General features: G+C 43.1%; 1 protein-coding gene across 7 annotated transcripts in view; it reads right to left on the reverse strand.

Moving 5' to 3' along the window:
- Positions 1-21,661, reverse strand: part of TRMT61A (tRNA methyltransferase 61A) — a 122,713-nt gene that overhangs the window by 63,745 nt on the left and 37,307 nt on the right. For all 7 annotated transcript variants that reach the window (XM_085626296.1, XM_085626301.1, XM_085626300.1 and 4 more), the window contains exon 3: positions 1,638-1,904. In XM_085626296.1, coding sequence (XP_085482422.1) covers positions 1,638-1,904 — 267 coding nt within the window. The remainder of the gene's footprint in view (positions 1-1,637; positions 1,905-21,661) is intronic.

Here is a 21,661-nt window from a genome sequence, read left to right on the forward strand (position 1 = left end):
CCTTGCCCCATACCCTCCATTTACTCCCTGTACCTGTGTCCCCATATTGTTATCCCTGCTCTGTCTTACAAAGAAAAGAGCATGTGGATTTCCTAACATGCTTGGAATATTTATATAGCACTGTGACAAACAATTTATTTTTCTCTTGGAGCTTTATGCAGGGGCAGGTCTCTTTTGGTTGGGGGGAAATGGCATTTCAACCTTCCACTGGCCCAACTAAGTGTACGTGGTGTTCATGTAACATAAGGATTTTCCCTACAATGGTAGTTTGAAGGGCAGGGACAGACCTTACAACACTCTAATCTAACCAGAATGAGTCACACTTGTGAATTGGATAATCAATGTTGGGTGCTCTTCAGAGGGTTCGGGTCTTACAACCCCTCATCAAGCTGTGGCTGTGTTGTGGTGTAGGGGATCATCTCTGAGAATGTAAAGGCTGGATGTAGACAGCGCAATAAAAAGACAATCAGTCAAGTATGTGGCAGTCTAGGAAGATGAGAACAAGACAAATCTGCTGTCGAATCAGTGGGGATCTCTCTACTGTCTATGACAGTCCAGTGATAGCGCTGCTATCTGTGAAAAGCAAAGAAAAGCTCTGCTGTCTGCTTTGGTGAAGGGACCAGTCAGCTGGGTAAAGGACTGCTCTGCCAAACGTGAGGCATTGTTCTGTTGTTTCTGGTAAGTGAGAAATCGCTCTTCTGACTTGCCAGTTGCCAGTGAGGGGTAGTTCTGCTGTCTGTGACAAGTGAGAGTGCTCTACTGTGTGCACTGAGCGAGGCTGAAGCCAACCAGGTAAGGGATAGTTCTGCTGTCAGTAGCACTATCTACGGGCGTACGTTTATGCCCTGGCTTGGTGTGTTCTTGGCACTCCACCTAGGAGGACTGAATAGACAGGCGCACATTTCTGTTCCCTTTCACTAATCGATATATTTATCTGCAAACACAAACAGCCCTTCCTTCTCCTTCTCACTAATCAACACAACTATCTGAAGACCCCAGCGTTGAACAGAGTTAACAGGAGAGCGCTAGGATAGTACCAATTGCTAATTTCCCTAAAGAGATCGACCACAATTGCAAAACAACTTGAATCCATTAGAAGAAACAAGAACGCAATTAATATTGTCTGAATTAATTGTTTTCGCTTCGAGAAATTAGATATAATACAGATAACACAGAAAGCACGATGATATTTCTAGTTGAATATGAGAACATTTAGTATATCGTTCCCGATTATGCTAGATGTAGGAAGGGGTTAAATGAATGAAAACTAAAACTGAATGAAAATAAAAGTACATAGCCCTACGCTTTCATCAATGATGATCTGAATTTCGTCCACATGTTCCCATGCAGTTACATATTCAGCGGATTGAAAGAATACATTTACTGCAGTTCAAAAATACACTTCAAACCCCTGCTCCATATTCATAGATGGTAACCACTGTGGGTGGAAAGCAGTTTTTTTTACTAACAAATATCTGCATACACTGATTTGCATTACAGTCAGTTGTCTGACGTCAACACTTTAAGTGCAAATACATATATGCTGCACCTGAGCATTAAACCGGCTCAATATGTGGACAAGCACAACCTGCTCTTACTGCGTCATACAGACCACATGATCTACTTGACACAATTACCTTTGATTTTCAAGGCCTCCTTTGCATGACCAATGGCTTCCCATGGAGACGGAATGTCCAGGAACACAGCGTCTGCGACATCCGTGACACCAAACCCGTTATTGCACACATCCTGATTCTTGACCGTCACCAGGTGGTCAACTTTGTGTTCCTTGAACTCTTCATTTGCCTTTTCTGCCCTCTGCTGGTGGAACTCGACGGTGTACAGATGCCCGGTGGGCGCAATGGTCCGTATAATAGCATGAGAGAGAGATCCACTTCCTGTGCCTAGGAACAGACAAACACAGGTTAGAAGATGAACACAGACATTGTGAAAATAAACAATTTATCCACAAGTGATTAATTGGCAATGCCAAAATAATACCTAGAAGGAATCAATATTGGGACCGGTTACACAATCATAAGGTACGTTCTTAACTGGCCAACTAAAATACCAGATGTAGCGCGCATGACTACTTATGTAAAGAAACCCTTGCTGGAAGCTTCCTCCAGTTATGGTGATAAATACAGAGTTTACAACTTTTAGAAACTTTGAAGAACCTAACCTTTCAATGAACCCGAAGCACAATGTAACTTTTTCAGCATTTGCTGCCGTCATCCATTTTTTGCTCACATTCCAGCTAATAAATTGCCAGTTTTCAAGCAGTCCTCAGATAACTGTGTTTTCACATTTTACTCATGCTCACCATCGGTTCCAGGCTCTTTATCTTAACATTAATTCAATGCCATCACACCAAGGCACATGGGATGGGAAGGGTTCTGGGAGGATTTACAGTATGATAAGGTTGGTAGGAAGCATTAGGTGCAGAGCATGGAGTGAAAACAGAACTACATGCTGGAGCCAAGAGAGCACCCAAACAAAGCAGTGTATAATTAAACCACTAACGTGAACCCTTCCAAATAGTCCACCGCTCCTTCAGATTTTAACTCCCCCATGGGTCTGTTAGTAACAGCATTTACATAGGTCCTTCCTGGTGGAGTGTGAAGATGACTCACAAGTTTCACAATGGGGTCAATGTGGGGAATGGTTAGATAAAAGCAGCCTTGCAACTGGAAAGAATGTATGAGGACATGTTTCCAAGACTATGCCATATGTAAGCAAGAGTTTCACCCATCTGTGGCAATGCTATTAGGCCAAATTGGGTAATAACTTTGAATACATATATATATATTTTTATTCACTGCAAAAGCCACTGGTTTCAGGGACGTTATAGTTAGGAATTAGCACTTAAAAAACCTTAGATATTCACTGAAAAAAACCACAGGTTTCATGGACGTTATAGTTAGGCTGCTATTTCACTCGTAAAAAAACAGAGAAATTCAGCCGTTATACTTAGCTGAGCTAACTATAACTTGCGCCCCCGCAATGCACTGCTGATGACGTAACATATTACATCACTCATGACATAGTCAGAGACATCACTGATGATATCGCAAATGACATCAATCATGACATCACTAATGACATCATCCTGTGATGGTGAGTGTTTCTAAAAAGTTTAAGAATGTTATATATATACGCCAAGGTGTATTCGAAGAATGAGAGGGTGTATGAGTGTCTGTATGGATGATTTGTTGGGTGCGTGACTGACTGTATGAGTGAGTGGTTAAACATGTCTTAGTGAATATATGGGTGAGTAAACATGTCTTAGTGAATGTATGGGTGGGTGAATAATCTGTGTAAATGTGTGTATCAGTCTGTCAGTTGGTGTGTCCAACAGGACACAAGGGGACCTCAACGACCCACCAGCAGTGCACCAGGAGGCGCGTCTGCAGAGTAGTGCAAAAAGGGGCGTGGCCTCTGACCACCTCTTATATATATATATATATATATATATATATAAAAATAATTAAGGGCAAGTGGTGTCCGAAACGCATCGTCCTGAGGAGCATTTGAATAAAAGATCTTTATGCCAAAGATTCCTGTGGTTCGTGGATTCTCTGGTTGCCCGTCGTTGATGTGGAGGTGTGGAGAAATCAAGTTTGATTATCGATATATATATCGCTCTAAACTCAAAAAAGGAACTCAAGCACCTAAAGTGTCAGAGAGTAAGCGGGCCAAAAGAAACAAAGTTCTTTTGGTCCATATATGAAACACCATGCATAAGCCCTTCTTCCAAACAGACTCAGCCAAATTATTCCAATGCTTGACTGAGTGGAAGAAAGAGTTTTTACAACGTACTCAAACATACTCGAATCTTCAGACCACCAAAAGGGTCTTTTTTTTTTAACATTCTTTTTATTAAACAATGACCGGTGAATGGTACATTACCGTGGATCAAGTGGTTGACACTTTGCACAACGCATGAATGGAAGGATGGAAGGATATACAGATAGTACATATCAGAAGAACATCACGGAGAAATAGGGTCATCATGTTCAACATTTCGAGGAGGTGTACAGATCTCTCCTCTAAAGGTATTCCATGGGTTCCAAATATGTGACAACTTCTTAGGGCACCCCCTTGCCAAATACACTGTCTTTTCTCTAAATATGCACCAATTGAGGTTTTTCTCCCAAGCTTCCAATGTGGGTGGATGTGCTGCCCCCCACAGCTGAGCGATGTTTCGTTTTGCCAACATGAACCACAGAGTGGCCCACTGAGTCTGTGAAGTGTTTAAATCCATGGGCTCCCAGATATTCAAGAGGCACCTTCTCACCTTGGGACGGAGGGAGACATGTAATACCTCATTAATCATGTCGTGCACTAGGCATCAAAAAAGGTTGATATGTGTGCATTCCCAGATGATGTGCATAAACGTTCCAGTAAGGCCACATCACCGTTTGCATTCCCCTGTATCAGACCACCCCATGTGCACTAATCTAGGTCCTGTTATGTAGATCCTGTGAAGTATCTTAAGCTGAACCAGTCGCAGGCGTGCCGGGATGGCCACCACTTTGGGGGAGGTCACTGCTGCCTGCCAATCCTCATCATCCAGCTCTAGCCCATCTTGCACCCACTTATCTCGCAATATCATGAGGGGGGGTCCGCCATGTGGTTAATTAACTTTTTATATATTAATGATATCGTTTTGTCAGGGAGGTGACCATCTAAGACTCTGTCCTCCAGAGGGAAAGCCTCTGGGGGATCGGCTCCTCTAGGAAATGAAGACTGAAGTGAGTGTGAGACCTGCGTATAGCGAAAACTTTCTGTGTCTGCCAAATCATATTCATTTTGAAGCATGCTGAAGGACTTTATCTCCCCCTTTCCCAAAACATCTTTAATTGCTGAGATCCCGATAAGGTCCCACCTGTCGAACCCCTTCGTCCTCCACAGGTCGCTCAATTTCTCTGAATCCCAAAGAGGGGTGGCTAATGTTAGTCTGTGCTTCCAGCCGAGAAAATTAGTGGCGTTGTGCCAAATTTAAACCGAGTGCTTTGTGGGGCCTGTTAGTTTAAACCGCTTAGGTCGGGAGTACAACGCCCTACCATAAGTGCCATCCGGAAGGAGCCATCTGTCCATGGCGTAACCCGGGTCATCTGCCCAACCATATGTGCCATGATTAATAGCTGCCATATGGGAAGCCCAATAGTATTTCTGAATATCTGGGAGGCTAATGCCTCCATCATACCAGTGTAGCGTTAGCTTGTTCAAGGCGATTCGAGGCCTGCCGTCCCATAATAGGTCCCTCTGCAGGCTCTCAACCTCCTTAAAATAACTTGCTGGAACTAGATCTAGGGTATTTTGCAGGGCATATGAGAACCGTGGTAATGCTATCATTTTAAACAGAGTAGCTCTGCCCAAGAGTGAAATAGGGAGAGTCTTCCAGCTGGCAATGTCGCCTTTAAGTCTACGAAGAGGGGGAAGGAGATTCTGGGCATAACGGCCAGAGGGGTCCAGTGAGACACAAATCCCCAAATATTTAAATCCATTCAGGTTAATTTGTATTGGGCAGTTCTGGGGAGGGACGGGAGGGTCCCCCCTCAGAACAAATAATAACGATTTACTCCAATTGATGGAAAGTCCAGAGAATCTACCGAAGACTGTAAGAATGTCCAGCACCACTATGAGCGATTTCTTAGGGGAGGACAAATAGAGTAAGATGTCATCTGCATACAAGGATATGCGGTCCTCCCATCCGGGGGACCACCGCAAACCTCTTATCATTGGGTCCCAACGTATCCAAGCGGCAAGGGGTTCCAAGGCCAGGGAAAGAGAAGGGGGGATAGTGGGCAACCCTGACGAGTCCCTCGACTGAGTAGAAAGGAGGCTGAGACCTTGTTATTTACCACCACTGGAGCCAGGGGTTCCGAATATAAAAGACGTACCCACTGAATGTACTCCAGGCCAAGTCCCAGTTTCGCCAGAACTGCCCACAAGTATGGCCACTCTATGGTATCGAAGGCCATGGTTGCGTCCAACGACACAATCACAGCAGGCTCCAGAAGGGTATGGACTCTGTCTATCACGCCATGAACTCTGCGCAAGTTCAGGGCTGTATTTCTATGCGGCATAAAACCAAATTGATCCGGGTGCACTAAGCCACCAATCACCTTCACCAAGCGGTTGGGTAAGAGTTTGGCCAGAATCTTAGGTTCGGCGTTTAAAAGAGAGATGGGCCTGTATGAGGCGCAGTCTGTTTTGGCCTCCCCTTCCTTGTGGATGGCGACAATAGTAGCTATTCTTTGTTCCCGGGTCATTATTCCCACTTCCCTAGATTCTTCAAACATAGACTTCAAATAGGGGGCTAGCTTATCTGGTCTCAGCTTGTAGAGCTCAATGGAAAGTCCATTTGGGCCCAAAGCTTTCCCAGAATTCAAGGAGCGGATCGCTTGTAAGAGGGCTATCCATATATTTCCGGTCATCGAGGGAGAGACAGGGAAGCTTCATATCTCGCAGTAGGTCCTGAGAGTCCGCTTCAGTGTGGGAGGACACCGCTGTATATACGGAGTGGAAATGTTCCACAAACCTGTCTACTATTTCCTGTGGCTCTGTGATTGAGACACCTCCCTGTATTTTGAGCTCCGGAACTAGTCGATTCGCCCATTCCTTTTTGTCCAGCCAAGCTATGAGCTTCTAGGCCTTGTCTCCCGAATCATAAAGGCTTGCCTGCTGCTCTCTACTCAGGGCCTTGGCTCTATCTGAGACTAGTGCTTTATAGTCGTACTGTTTCAGATTCAGCAGATGGAGCTTCTTCGGCGTTACACCCGACTCCAGTTCTCCCTCCAGTCTATATATGTCTGCTTCAAGCTCGAGGACCTCTTTTTGTTTGTCTCTCTTGGAGCCAGATATCAAGGACAGGGCTTGTCCCTGAATTACAGTTTTAAATGCTTCCCACAAGGACCGTGAAGAGGACACTGACCCCTCATTGTCGGAAAAATAGTTGTCAATAGCTTTAATTAGCTCTTTACGGATCTTGGGGTTACGAAGATACCAAGGGTTAATTGTGGCCAAACTACCAACTCCACCCACACTTACGAGCAGGTGAACCCAGACAGGCGAATGCTCAGAGATACCTCTAGCTAAGTGTTTAATTTTGTTGATATGTGTGGCTTGCGTGGCTGGCACAAGACAATAGTCTAGACGGGAGAGACTGTTGTGCGCCCCAGAGTGAAAGGTGTGCTGAACCCGATCTGGATAATATACTCTCTAGCCATCGACCAGTCCCATCGCCTCAAGGAAGTCTGGCAGCCAACGGGCAGACGGTCTCGCCTCTCGAGGGGGATATCTATCCAATGTACCCGAGACCACTGCATTAAAGTCCCCCCCCCCCCCGCAGGACCAGGAGCCCATCCAGAATAGTGAGCAAGGCCGCGCCAATATCGGCAAATGTTGTCCCCTGTAAGCCCGGGGGAACATAAACAGACATAAAGGTGATGAGCCGGCCCTCTCACATCCCGGATATAGCGACATATCTGCCTCTATCATCCACCCATGTGGAGTCAACTGCCAATGGGAAGGTGTTCCTCATCATAATATCTACACCCCTAGAACCTGTGGTGAAACCAGAATGCGCAATTAATTTATACCCTCCCCTGTGCATCGACTTACATAAATTTCCAACCAGATGCGTCTCCTGGAGCAGGACTATGTCAGGAGAGTGCCTCTTAATGTATTGGAGAACCACACTTCATTTGATTTTATCTCCTAATCTGTTAACATTCCAGCTCAAAATTTTAATGTTTTTATCCCCCATTATGCCTGCTATAAGAAACCGTAGGTCAAGAAGTCCCTGGCTTGTATTCTTTCTGCAACTCTTCTGCAAGTGTACCCATACATTGCACCAATAGAACAAATGTAACAAATAACAAATAAACAAAAAACCCCAAACCAACAACCCCCCACCCCGCTGCCCTGCACTCTGGGCTTGGAACTGGCCATCGGAAACCTGCAGAGTGCCGGTCGCCCTAGAAAGAAATTCACGGGAAGAAAGGAAGGGGAAATAGTGTGCTCCGTGTCCCCACCCCTACATATGTAAAGTGTAACACCCCTAATAGGAAAAGAACTTAAAGCATATATAGTATCACCAGCTCCCGCAATGAAAAACTCAAGTACCCCACCCACCCCACCCCACATCAAAGTCCCCGTTACTCAGTTCAAAGCCGCCATACTCAAGAGTTCTAATTCAGGCCGCTTAAGATGTCCACCTGTTTCCTGGCGCCGCGATCGCCCTGATTCTTTGCTTCGCGATATTCGATCCACTCTGCCACTGCTTTAGGCTGGTCAAAGAACCACGCTCTTCCGTCTGCTTGGACCCGAAGACGTGCCGGAAACAGCATTGAGTATTTCAGGCCCCTTTCTCTCAGGTCACGTTTCACAGAAAGGAAGGACTTCCTCTGCTTCTGTACTCTCTGTGTGAAGTCGGGAACAAAGGAAATGTCAGCATTTTCATAGCGAAGGGAGCCCCCGCTCTGGAGTTCAACATTCCTGTCCCGATAGTTCAAGACCCGAGCCAGCATGGGCCGCAGGGGAGCGCCCAGTTTGGTACGGCCGCCCGGGACCCTATGGGCGAGTTCAATAACAAAAAATTTGCTGAGGCCTTTGGGCTGCCGGTGTTTAAGAATAAGGCCCTCAACGAACAGGTCCGGGGATTGCCCTTCCGATTTCTCCGGTACTTTGTAGTTGCGTGACATTGCCAACAAGGCTGAAGGTCATTATTTCTACCTGCTTGACTTTTTTGTTGAGCTTCCCTAGGTCGGCCCTAATAAGATTGATGTCAATCGCCATGGTGTCCATTTTGTGTTCCAGTGAAGTTTTGACCCCAGTGATAGCCTCCAGGACATCCTTGAGCGACGGCTCCTGTCCCTCTTCCCCTGAACAACCTCTCCGGACAGTCGGTTCTGCGGAGCGTCCTTTATAACTGTGTACCTGTCCAGTTTGTTAGTCTGGACCAGCTTCGCCCCACGGGACCCGGAAACCTTGACGCGATCAATCGTGGTATCCAATGTGTGTTCCGACGGAGCTGAAGTATTGGGGGCAGGCAAAGGCACCAATCCAACAACGTTCACCAGTGAGGTCAACTAGGCAGAGTATCATCGTTCAAAACACAGGCCCTTGAGGTCTAAAGTCAAGCCTTTTCTCCCCAAGGAGCGGGGCCCGTAACTCAGGGGAAACTGCAGAGGGCCGACGGCTCTCCCCTGGCTCCGCTTGAGCCCCCCAGAAAGGGGGTGGGGGGGCCTCACCTCAATGCCTTGATGAGTTAAAACTGTAGCCCCCAGGGTCCCTCCTGCTGCAGCTATGTACAACTTTACGCTGATGAGGCAGGCTGAAGATTTGCCCCTCACAAGGGTTCACTGCCCCTACCAGCAGATGCACGGCAGGCACACCTTGCGTCGTCTTTGCTCCTTAGCGCCCACCTCACCAGATTCCAGGTGTGGGAGCGTAATCACCGCTGCAGCCACGGATCCCTGACGTCTCTGCGCAATTCTAATGTTGGTGGTATCGGTGGCGCTGTGGAACCACAGCCTCGCAGCGCAGTGCAGGCGAGTCTGACAGTGCTTGGGGGGTGGGGGGAAGATGCGCCAGTTACCTTCCGTGTGTAAACGTGTGTGGTAGACCGCTGCCCCGATCCGGGCGCCCAACGCACATCTACCACGCAGGGGCAAGCAGCAGGGAGGCTCTCGTTGCTAGGAGCGCACCGCCGCCATTAATCAACTCTCGGCAGGCGCGCTTCTCGTCGTCACCGCAACGCCAGTGTTGGCCTCGCTGATTTCAGGGCGCAAGAAGTGATCACCGTTGCAGCCTCGGGACATGGATGCCACCCCGCAGTTCCGCTTGTAAATATCGCAGTGGCGCCTCCAGAGCACGGCGCCACCGCTCGATGGTGTCAGGCCGGTCAGAGCTCTCCTCCGGCTCCTGTGGCTACTGTGGACCCTGGCTCCCGAGTTTTCTGTAGGCCTCAACACGCCGGGCCGATATCTCGTCTTCCTGAGCCGCTAGGCGAACCGGGGTGAGCGGTTGAGAACCGCTACCATCTCAGGAGCTGTCGAGGGATGGCACTTATAAGTACTCAGGACACCAAAAGGGTCTTATATTCCCAACACCGCTTTCAAAGCAGCTGACAGAGTTTCATGTCCTTGTTTAAACAGCCTGGAGAGTTTTCAGACACCACCTTATATGTAACAGAAATCTCTAAAACAGATCATATAATTTCAGAGGAAGCCAGTGTAACTGACCAAAGAACTAGTGACATAAAAAATCTTAGGATGGTCTCAGAGACTATATGTATTGATTGATTTTGAATAGCCAGAAGTCTAAGTAGGAGCACAACGGAAATTATCAGAGAAAATCATTGAAACAGTCATGTCTGGTTTCTACTATTTCGTGAGACACGGTAGCCAAGTGATCCCTGAATTTTTTTTTTTTTTGTCATTTCAAGCACTAACAAACAAGTTCATTTGAGACGGTATGGATTTGGACAAGCCCAGGCATACCCTTAGAGACAGCACTTTTGGGATAGCAAGATTTCCAATATGGAAAAAGGAACAGACTGTACTCATGCCAGTTTGTTAAATGATGCATAGAAATAAAATTATGATTTAAAATCGTCAAGGCTATGATAATTAATACCAACACAACATTGGAAGGAGACGATAGTTAAACACTGATTCATCTTTCTTGACATCACTGTTTTACACAAAAAGAGGGCCAGAGAATCACAAATAAACTCTGTATGAATTGACTAACATTTGAGTGTTGTACCCCCAGATTTTTGCCTTGACTATTTTTGAAGGCATAAGAACTCTGTGCACGTTATCACCGCTAACCAGTGGTAAAGTGCCGGTGCTTCTCCCTTAAATATTATGAAAGTGATATACACCTGATTGGCATATTTAACATATCTGTCCTTAATATACAATACAAATGGTGCTTAGGCCCTTTATGTTAGATGTCTGTAGTGCACTGCAGCACATATTTTGCAAACCTCTACGGTACGGCATACATGACTGCAGGCCTATCATTTGTTGCCTGACTGTATCAGCATAAAAATTGCTATTTGACCTTTCAAAATAAACCATTTTGACAGCTTAAAACCTTCATTTTAAATATTTATATATTACCCCTATGTAGCCCTTATTATCCATAAGGTAGGGTGCATGGTATCTAAAATCCCCAAAAGCTATTTTCACGGTAGCAAGCCTGACTGTTATATAGGAAACACTGGGTTAACTCATTACATTTAATCATGCTAATTTCGGTTAGGAAAAATATAGAAAAATAATACAACTATTTTTAATTAATAAAAATACAATTCAGTGGCAAATTCGGATTTTGACTAAATATGAAAGAAAAGTAACTTCTAGAAAGTTACCTTTTCCCTACTTAAAGTTCCTGAAGGCTAATCAGCCTTTGCTCTCCCATTTCTCCCAACAAAGAATTAGCATTTGAAGAGGTGAGAAAAATGCAGCTAGAACAGCGAACACAGGTCTAGGTGCAGGGACAGATTCATCAAGAGTTGGTATCTGTAATACCTACTGGGCCTCTTGTCTGCCCCGAACCACAAGTAATAATAGACCCATGTGCTAAACACCTAAGATGAATCGTCAACCAATTCCCAGGCATTAGAGTAAAGTTGGAAACCAGTAGATTGTAGGTGCGTAGCAACCCCATAATGTAGACCAGCGGTTGTTAACCTTTGAACTACTGTGAACCCCAATAACTAATTATTGGACACCAGAGACCCCAATTGAGTCATTATTGGATGCTGTGGACCCCAGTCTAAACAATTTCTATGATTTAAACCTCAAGACAATATATAAAAAATACCCCAAAAAATGAATACACCAAACAAATGCCCAAATATTGGAATATTTAGTTTAATTTACAATTTAATTTGGAAACGTTTTCACATTTTCAACTTTGTATAAACTGCTGCGGACCCCCAAAGAGGCTTTGGGAGCCCCAGGGGTACCTAGACCACAGGTTAAGAACCACTGATGTTGATCTTATTATGTTCCAATTCTTTACATTTTGTCAAAATTCTAAACTACTTAGATGATCAGTAATGCTGGATGCCATTTTGTCTATGGGAACCACATACCTAAGAATTATCTCACCAAGGATTAAAAAGATATCTCTCTCAGGGCAGCGAAAGCAAGAGATTCATTAAATAGGGCCTGGAATCCGGAATATGAAGCTTGCTGCTGATGGAAAAAATACTGCTGCAAGTCCCTCAAGACAAGAAACTCTGACCACAGGTACGATATGTGCATTTAAACAGTTCAGGAATATCACGTCCACATACTCATGCCTTGCCTCCACACATCCCCCACCCTAATCCCTTATCTCAATTTTAGGTACATAAGGTAAAATTGACAGCCACAGCCCAAGAAACTGCTGATAATTAGACTTTACCTTGCCCTGTTTTTGTGACAGCAGGAGGACGAAGGCAAAACTCTTTAAAAAAAATTAAACTCTGATGCCCGACTCCAGCGGGACAAACTAATAAACATGGCCCACGCCAAATCAGCTAAGTTAATAACCTAGGCTTATAGAAGGGTGCTTTAGCATTTAAAACCAAAATATGATTTACCCTCATAGGCAATCATCATTTCAACGGAGTCACACTGTTTCCTTAATGATCTACTTCTTGCCAAATTTGATGACTAGTTATGGAAAATGTGAATACACATTATGCACTGGCAGCAGGGATATAAAAGTACATTTTCCAAACATGTATATCAATTTACACGTAGTAGTAAAATGCAAAGAAGAAAGGTACTCATCTATTTTCTTTACGAATTCAGCTGCACAAAATACATAACTTAAATCAAGATTCTAGTAGAAAAGGGCATCAAAATAATCACCAATTATTATGTGTTTACTTCGGAATATTATCAAAAAGCACTGAAATTTTGTTTGAATATGCACTGTACTTGGTTTTCTAAAATGAATCAAAAATCAGTTATGCTTACAAATGGTTTCTGTGACCTCTGGTTGAGTTATACATTTAGGCAAAATACACTTTTGCCTGTCTGCGTTAAAAACGTCATATACGTCAGCAAAAATGAATGGCTGAAGAACTTCACATTCAGACCTTTATAAAAATATTTCGCCACCCTTTTATTTCAAGAAAAGGTCAGTGCGGATTTAAAAAATGGGGCATTCCTGTAATTTATCAAGGGGTAAGAAAGGAATGTGCTGCAATAAAATCCAAACAGGTTTCAGACACCCTGCAGCACTAACAGAGCCACACTTCAAGTTGCCAACGACCCATCCTCCAACAGGAACAACCCATGCTTCATGGTCCTGCTTGACCCTGCTGCAGCCTTCACAACAGCTGACCATTCAGCTCTAATCAACAACCTGGAAACATGCATGGGATTTTCAGGCACTATCTTGAAATGGTTCACATCCTACTTCACTATCCGGCACCAGCTATTACAAATACATTCCACAAAATCACAGACTCTCCCCAGCTCCTGTGGAGTACCTTGTGGTCCATTCTTTCTCCTACCATCTCCTGACAAAGACTAAATTCTTCCTGTTCGCCAATAGCAAAACATAATCCCGGATTCAAGCCAGGCTCTTCAATTCAAAACCACCAGGCTTCACGTCCCTGCAGATAAACAATGAAAATTCTCTAGGATTCACACTCCACGAAGACCTCTTCTTATTCAAGCAACACACTGCAAGGAAGACCAAGTTAGCTTAGTTTCAAATCTCCCTCTGGACAAAAGTGAAGCTGTTTCTCCATTAATATAACATCAGAACAACCATACAAGTTTTAGTCCTCTCCCCTTTGGACGGGGTGCTCAGCTGAGCCCTCTTTTTTTTTTAAATGAGCTGCATCACTTAAAAATACTGGGGGGAAACGCCAGATAAGGAGCCTGGACGATACCAGACTGGAGACAAAATATTGTAAGAAGGAGAAAACACAACAGGCAAGTCTTCTATGATCATGTTTCCAGAATCTAGAACAGCCTTACACCCACAAAATCAGCACCAGCTCTTAGCCCAAAAAAAGCTGAAAACAGAACTCTTCAAGGGGCACTATCCCGACCAGATAGTCTACCCATGACCTTCTTGTATTTTCCGCGGGGCCATGTTCCCTGTTTGGTGCTCCCTTGCTCTTGAGCTAGGTCCATGCTACACAAACTACAGCACATATATACATATAAAAACATTATAACAATCGAAACTTATAGTGCAACATATGCACCTATAGAACTTCCAATGGTACAGAAAGCCGACCTCAGTAGCATATACTTCAAACATATGGCATATTGCTATCAACTGAATACTGGAATTACTCTGGATGATACACTTTTTTACTCTCTTATCAGCTAATAATGGGTGCTGCTATAATTAAAAAACTTGAAGGTACCCCTTTAAGCAACCCGAGCATGATGAAAGGCTGAACTGGCACGACGGAGATTCAAACCTGCAACTAGTAGGTTCCACAAATCGCTTTACATGATGTTGCTATGTTACACTAAGTGCATACCACAACTAGAATAGTTGTACAACAAACACTTCAGTAACCAAGGAGCGAAAACGAAAAATCTTACAATAGCAATTAAAATAATGCAACCTGAGCTGTAAAACAGCAAGGACCCGGGGGCATTTAGTTCTTATGTACGACCGGAACAATGTGGTCTGTTAGCACAACACAAGGTGATACCAGCATCTACATTTGGTTGTTCCCATAACCCATTTTATTTTATAATATTTGTCTGTACACGTCTTGTCTTCATCACTGAAAAACGGGTATATGCTGCCCACATAACCAGTTATGATGAAAGCAGAAATAAATAAGCAAAACAGTAAACCTTAACATCAAAGACACAAAATTGAGTCTTGACAGGTGGAATTTCATAAAAAGGACTAAAAGCAATGTTTTGAAGTGCGGATAAAACATGTGCAGCATATTCTGAGCAGCCATTAATAGCCTCCCACCTCCACTGGCTTCTGCTAAGAGGCATCATTATCGTGCAAGCTTCCCTGAGGAGGGCACGCAGAGGCTAATCTCGAATTAATCCTTCTGCCCTGATGGAATGAAGTCTGACCGTGGCACACTACAAAACGCACCGAACAATTATGCAAAGCACTGTACCTGGAAATGTATTCAACTTTTAGAGTAAAGTATTAAGCAAATATAGTTAATCAGAAAATCCATCTTGTGTTTTATTGTAGGAGGAAGCCCAAGAGTTCAGAATATGCAGAATAATCAGTTCCAAAGGCTGTACTTTTATTTTTTATCACACAATTAAGAAAACCAAGGTCAGCACTGGGTAACATGGGCCGCAATGGTTTTTGAATACGCCCTTGCCCAGGGGATAGGATAGGGCAAGACTGGCTGTTGGGTGCCGCCACAACTGGGAACCAGACCTTTTCAGCCAAAACGAACACAAACATTAGCATAACAGATCTGTAATTAACGTGCTAACGGATGCAGCGTTAGCACATTTGAGCCAGACACACGGACGGAAATCAGCAGGAAGGGACAATGAGGCTGGGCTGGCTTTTGCCATGGGCGAGCTGGGCACAGGCCCTGGGCGCCATTTTTCAGAGAGGTGCACGGAGCTGTTTCTTTTAAAATCATTCAAACAGCAGCGCCCATCGGCTTCAGTAATTCAGTTCGTAGTGCTTTTCATCACTTATTAATGGGGCCAGGGCACTTTTAATTTGTTTATTTTTTTTAACACGCTATCAACCCTTTTCCCGGTCATTCCCTCTCACCCCTTTCCACCAACAACACCCCTCAAAACAAATAAATTGGTACCAGTACGACAGACCTGAGCTGTGATTTATTTAGGTGAGTTGGGGGAGGTGCAGGGATGTTTCAGAGATCAGTCACTGCAACGATTCTATCAGTTTGGAGCCGAAATGTGATTACAACAAGCATTGGCATAGCCAATAGGTCTCGCTTTTGGGACCTTATAAGTATTTAGTTATGCAGCACAATATCCTTGGTGCAACTTCATCAACCGTTGCATGGCTAAACACTTATAAGGTCCCAAAGGCGAGACCTATTGGCTATGCCAATGCTTGTTATATATTACTGTGCTAAGAAATACATTCTGTCAGCTGATATGTGCTGTAAGCTGCAGTCTGCGAGTTAATGTTACTACACACCGAGTATGAAAAGGCTGCGGATTAAATAAAAGCAAATGGAGGTCAGAAATTTGGTAGTAATCCATAAACTATATGCATGTATGCATTGTCATGCTGCTAATTATCTTGAGTAAAGAAAATCATTCCTGGATGAAAATCTTATTTCACAGGAATGTTAACTGCAAATTCGGGAAAACAGTTCAACTGTATGACCTATTTAATGCTTTTTGTGCATAGAAGCTCTCAAACACGCAAAATATGTAAATGCACACGTGTACAAATATACACCAGTTAATACAAGACACACAGAGCACATTTTAGTCACTCAGCAGCAAACCATGACTAACACTTCAAAAGCAAGTCTGTAGCTTTCTGACAATCACTAAATGTAAACCAATAAACAATGATGTAGCAACTAGCAAAATCTTTATCTATATATATATATTTATATTACCTACTGGCGGTCGCCAGTAGGTAGTTATAGTTAGGACCACGTTTCCATAGGAAAACCTCAACATTCTATTTTGAATAACTTTGGCGCCGGTCGACGAATCCTCGCGAATTTCTCAAAATAGGTGGGGCGCTACGCTCCGCTCCTACCCTGAAAGTCTCGGGGGGATTCGTCAAGCGGGGGCTGAGATAAAAGGGGGGTCCCAAAACGCGTTTTTCCCATGCATTTTTCCATAGGACCTTTAGACAGGGCTACAGCCCGAACGGCTGAACAGAATTACTAGAAATTTGGCAGAGAGGTAGTCCTCAGGTCAAGGAAGTGCCTTTTGTAGGTTTGGTGTAAATCTGTTCAGTAGATTCTGAGAAAATAGCCTTTAAATCAATATATATATCTGAGCCCGCTTACGGTACGCTTACCGTACGCTTACGGTAAGCGTACGGCGGCGTGCGCGAGCGCGATTCTGATTGGCTGTTAGATCTTAGTAAACATTCGAATCGGTCGAAACCAGGAAGCGGCGGCCGCCATTTTGTGTATTTCACTCTGAAAAAAAAGAGTGAAAACAAGGAAAGGGGGCAATGAGGAGAGTTACAGACCCCCTAACATTTGTAAGGGGGTCAAAGAAGGACAGAAAAGTACAAAAAAAACATTTATTGATTTAAAAAAAAATCACGGGGTACGCGTACGGTAAGCTTACGGTAAGCGTACGGTAAAAAAAAAAAAAAATAGATAAATGAAAAGCAGATTTAAGAGTTTAGAAATTAGGGAGCTCTAAAAAGAGCTGTTGTGTTTATGAAGTCATTTTTTTAGTGGTACCTACAAGTAAGTACCGATGCAGAGTCTAAGGTTCAAGAGGAAGACTCTGTTCCCTTCATCACTGAAGTGCACACCATCTCCTCTATAAATGTCTTGCATGTCATAACGCAAGTTGTTGTGGTAAATGGCACCCATACCATAGTCACGGAGGAAAGCAGAAACAGATTTGTTGACGTGCTTTCTTGCTTTGTCAATCTGTGGACAGAAATGATTGGACCAGTTCCATTTTTGCCTTTGGCATATGTTGGAAAACACAAAGGCAGTTTTAGGGAAAAGTGTAAACAGTTGTGCAAAGGTGTCCTTCATAAGCATTTCCAGACCTACCCCAGTCAAAGTGCCTAGGTCATTGCCACCACAGTGCACTATTATGAGGTCAGGGTGTTGGATTTGAATGAAGGATTTCACCAATGGCATCAATTGGTGCCACTTTAACCCTCTCTGACCAATCCATTTAATGTCTACATTTGGCAAAGCAAGGTCTCTCACCATATCTGTTTTCTCTGCAAACTTTTCACTCCAGAAGACATAGCTGTGCCCTACAATCCACACTGTGAACATCTTCAAAGGAGAACTGGATGCACTCAGGAGGTGTCTTTCAGTAGAATGGCAATAAGAAAAGAAAGACAGTTTGGAAATGGAGGCATACATATTTTTTTAAAACAAAAAGAACTGATTGGCTGTTTCATACCATTCTAGAATAAAAACTAGGCTGTATGTGAAAATTAATAGAAGCATGTTTTGTATTGGTACAAAAAAATGTGTAACCAAAGAACAGTACTATGGATTTGCTGTAAGGTTTGAAAAGTCAAGCACTCTTGCTCTGTGGAATTGAAACATTGTGTGTCGAACTTCTGACCTAACTGCACACAGCAGTGTTCCATGAGCTGTTGCTATGGTAGCAGGCAGAAGTCAAGTTGGGGGAAGGGTACTAGGCAGAAGTCAAGTTGGGGGCAGGGTACTTTTGGAAAAGGGTTGGTTTTCAACCAATAGAAATGTGTGAATACATGTGAAAAAAAGGGGGAAGCACTGAGATTTGAAACTTACATGTATATGTGTGGAAAAATAGAGGGAAAGTTTGCCATTATCTGGTTCTGCTGAGAGGAGAGAGGTGAACAGAACAGAGATCCTGGCTCTGATAATCTGCTGTTTGAGTGTCACATTTCTTTCACAACTAACTAATTTTAAAGGTGAGTTTACAGTTTGAGAGGGGATGTATGTGGTAACTTAAGAAATGAATAATAGAAATGGGAATTGTTTTTGTTGTAGTTACACATGGTGGTTTCATAATGTGTCAGTGTGTAAAAGTGATTTACACTTGCCCCGAAAAAAAAAAAGAGCAGTAAGTGTGCTTTCAAATTGGCAAAGAAATTTCGTTTTGGCACTAATGTGAAAACATGACTCTGTGTGCATAGAAGAATTATAGGCAGAGATTTATTGCGTCTTGCTCTGGTGATTTCACAGTTGCATTAGATGGAAAGGGGGAGCGAATTTTTGGGGGAAGAAGCAGAGGCTGTGATAAATGATTTTTAGTGTTTTTTTTAAAAAAATTAAAAAAAGGTACGCTTACCGTACGCGTACGGTAAAAAAAAAAAAAAAAGTTTTTAAAAACAAGTAAAAAAAAGATGGAAGATAAGGTTGGCTCTTAAAAGAACCGTTGTGTTCATGCAGGGACAGAGGAAAGGAAGCATGGGAAAATCATTCAAAGCTACAAATGTGCTGATCTATTTTGTTGTTCACTAGGGAAACACTGGTCTCCCTATGACAAATTAGACCTTTACAAAATGTGCAATGAATATCAACCTTCCGAAATCGAAGGTTCATTTCCAGAGGGCCAGCAAAAGGAGATTCTCCCCCCACAGATGAAGGGCTCACCTGACCTGCAGAAGAAGGAGTAAGCCCTGCAGGTGATGGTCCAGGCTGAGCTGCTGTGGATGTACTGGCTCGTCTTTCTGAAGAGTTACCTCCAAAAAGATGACCATGTGTCCTTCTGTGTACATCCTGGAGGTGTCTCTTCATGGTGTGATTCCCAAAGGAATACTTCCTGTTAGGATTACCTCTAGAAAGTACACGCTTACACAGCTTGCAAGTAACTAAGGGTGCATTCACCTTTTGCTGGCCTTCTGGAAAAGTAAAATAATCCCAAACATAAGAAGGCTTTACTTTCCTCGCTCTCTGCCTCAAGACAGTGCTGCTGGTGCTAGCCTCACTCTCAGAAGAGCTCTGCTGTTCTGCCATCGTATCCCAAAGACAAACCAGCTCCTTCTCCCAAGGGATCACAAGCAGAAATGAGGGGAATGGGTGTGGTGTAGGAGAGTTCTAGAACTGAAAGTACTTTCAACCAATCAAAAGTTGTGTTTCATGATCACATGACCTACCGTACGCTTACGGTACGCTTACGGTACGCTTACGGCAAAAAGTACGCGTGCGCGTAAAAAAGACACGCGCTTCCGCGCATGCGCATAACAGTCACTCCCCGGCACTTCCGCGTAACGTGCGCGTGTGGCGTAAGCGCGCACGCGTCCCACGCGCAGTACGCGCGGCTACGCAAATTGCGTAACTATACGCAAGCAGCGTAGATAGATTACGGACGTTGCGTAAACCGTACGCTTACCGTGAGCTTACGGTACGCGTACTAAAAAAAAAAAATAAAAAAAAAAAAAAAAATCTGGTGATAAATTTTACATGTTTATTTTAAAAAATATATTAAAAAAAAATATTTAAGGATTTTAAAAATTTAAGCATAGTCTTTATAAAATGAAAGAAAATTAAATTAAAAATATGTTTGAAAAAAATGAAGAATAAAAAAAAAAATTAGCATTTAAAAAACCTTGCAAATTCACTGAAAAAACCATGGGTTACACACACGTTATAGTAAGGAATTAGCATTTAAAAAACCTTGCAAATTCACTGAAAAAACCATGGGTTTCACACACGTTATAGTTAGGAATTAGCATTTAAAAAACCTTAGAAATTCACTGAAAAAACCATAGGTTTCACACACGTTATAGTTAGGAATTAGCATTTAAAAAACCTTAGAAATTCAGTGAAAAAACCATAGGTTTCACACATGTTATAGTTAGCTGGACATTTTACTCGTAAAAAACCAATGAAATTGCCCCGTTATAGTTAGTTCAGCTAACTATAACTCGCGCGCCCGCAATGCACTGCTGATGACGTCACATATTACATCACTCATGACATGGTCAGTAACATCACTCATGACATCACTGATGACATCTCAAATGACATCACTGATGACATCACTGATGACATCATCCAGTGAATGTGTGTTTTTCTGAAAATTAAATATGTTTTATATATGTATATCTCAAGGTCGATGGAAGAATAAATGAGTATATAAGTGTCTAAATTGATGATTTCTTTTTGAAAAATTGATTGTGTAACTGACTGATTAAGTGTATCATAGTGAATACATGGCTTAGTGAGTAATATTTAAATATGTAAATATCTGTATCAGTCTCTCACTTTGTGTATAAGTGGCTGCATGGGTTGGTGAGTAGCTACATGGGTGTCTATATAGGTTATTAGTTGGTTTTTTTGAGTATTAGTCTGAGTGTCTGCATGGTTCGGTGGGGGGTATGACGTAGTGCATAGGTGCATGAATGAGTGACTCACTGTTTGTATGTGTTGAACAGAGCATGTGTGCAGGACTGCATGGGTGGATGCGTGTGTGTATTGGTGTGTTAGTGAGTGAATGACTGTCTGAATAGTGTCTTTATGAGTAACTACATATGTTTTAAACTAGTATATGTGACTATTGGTGTATATATGTGAGTATATGTGAGAGGGAGAGATTGAAAGAGTTCCTGTATGAATAAGTATGTGTTTCTATAAGTGATTGTTTAAAAGACTAAGTATGTGTAAGTTTCCGTAGAAGTAAGTGTGGTGGTGTGTGTATAACTGTATATACAGGTGAATGTATGTTTGATTCTTTATTAGCATGAGTGACTATGTGTGTGAGTAACTCTATGGATGAGTGGCATTATGTAACAGGATGTATAGGTGTATGAGTACATATGATGAGTGAGTACATGTATGAGTGACTGTATAGGACTGTTGGTGAATGAGTGGATGTGTATGTTGATCTTAGAATTACTGAAGAGGTTGTTGTAACTGGTATTGGTATGTCCATTGTTTTGAAAATTTTAGTCTCTATTTTTGAATGTGTGTATCAAAGCTTATATTAAGGTGAGAGGAGGTCTGCCACTCTATCACAAGGATGATGTCATCAGTGATGTCATC

The sequence above is a fragment of the Triturus cristatus genome, chromosome 9, assembly GCF_964204655.1.
Source record: "Triturus cristatus chromosome 9, aTriCri1.1, whole genome shotgun sequence".
Lineage (NCBI taxonomy): Eukaryota > Metazoa > Chordata > Amphibia > Caudata > Salamandridae > Triturus > Triturus cristatus.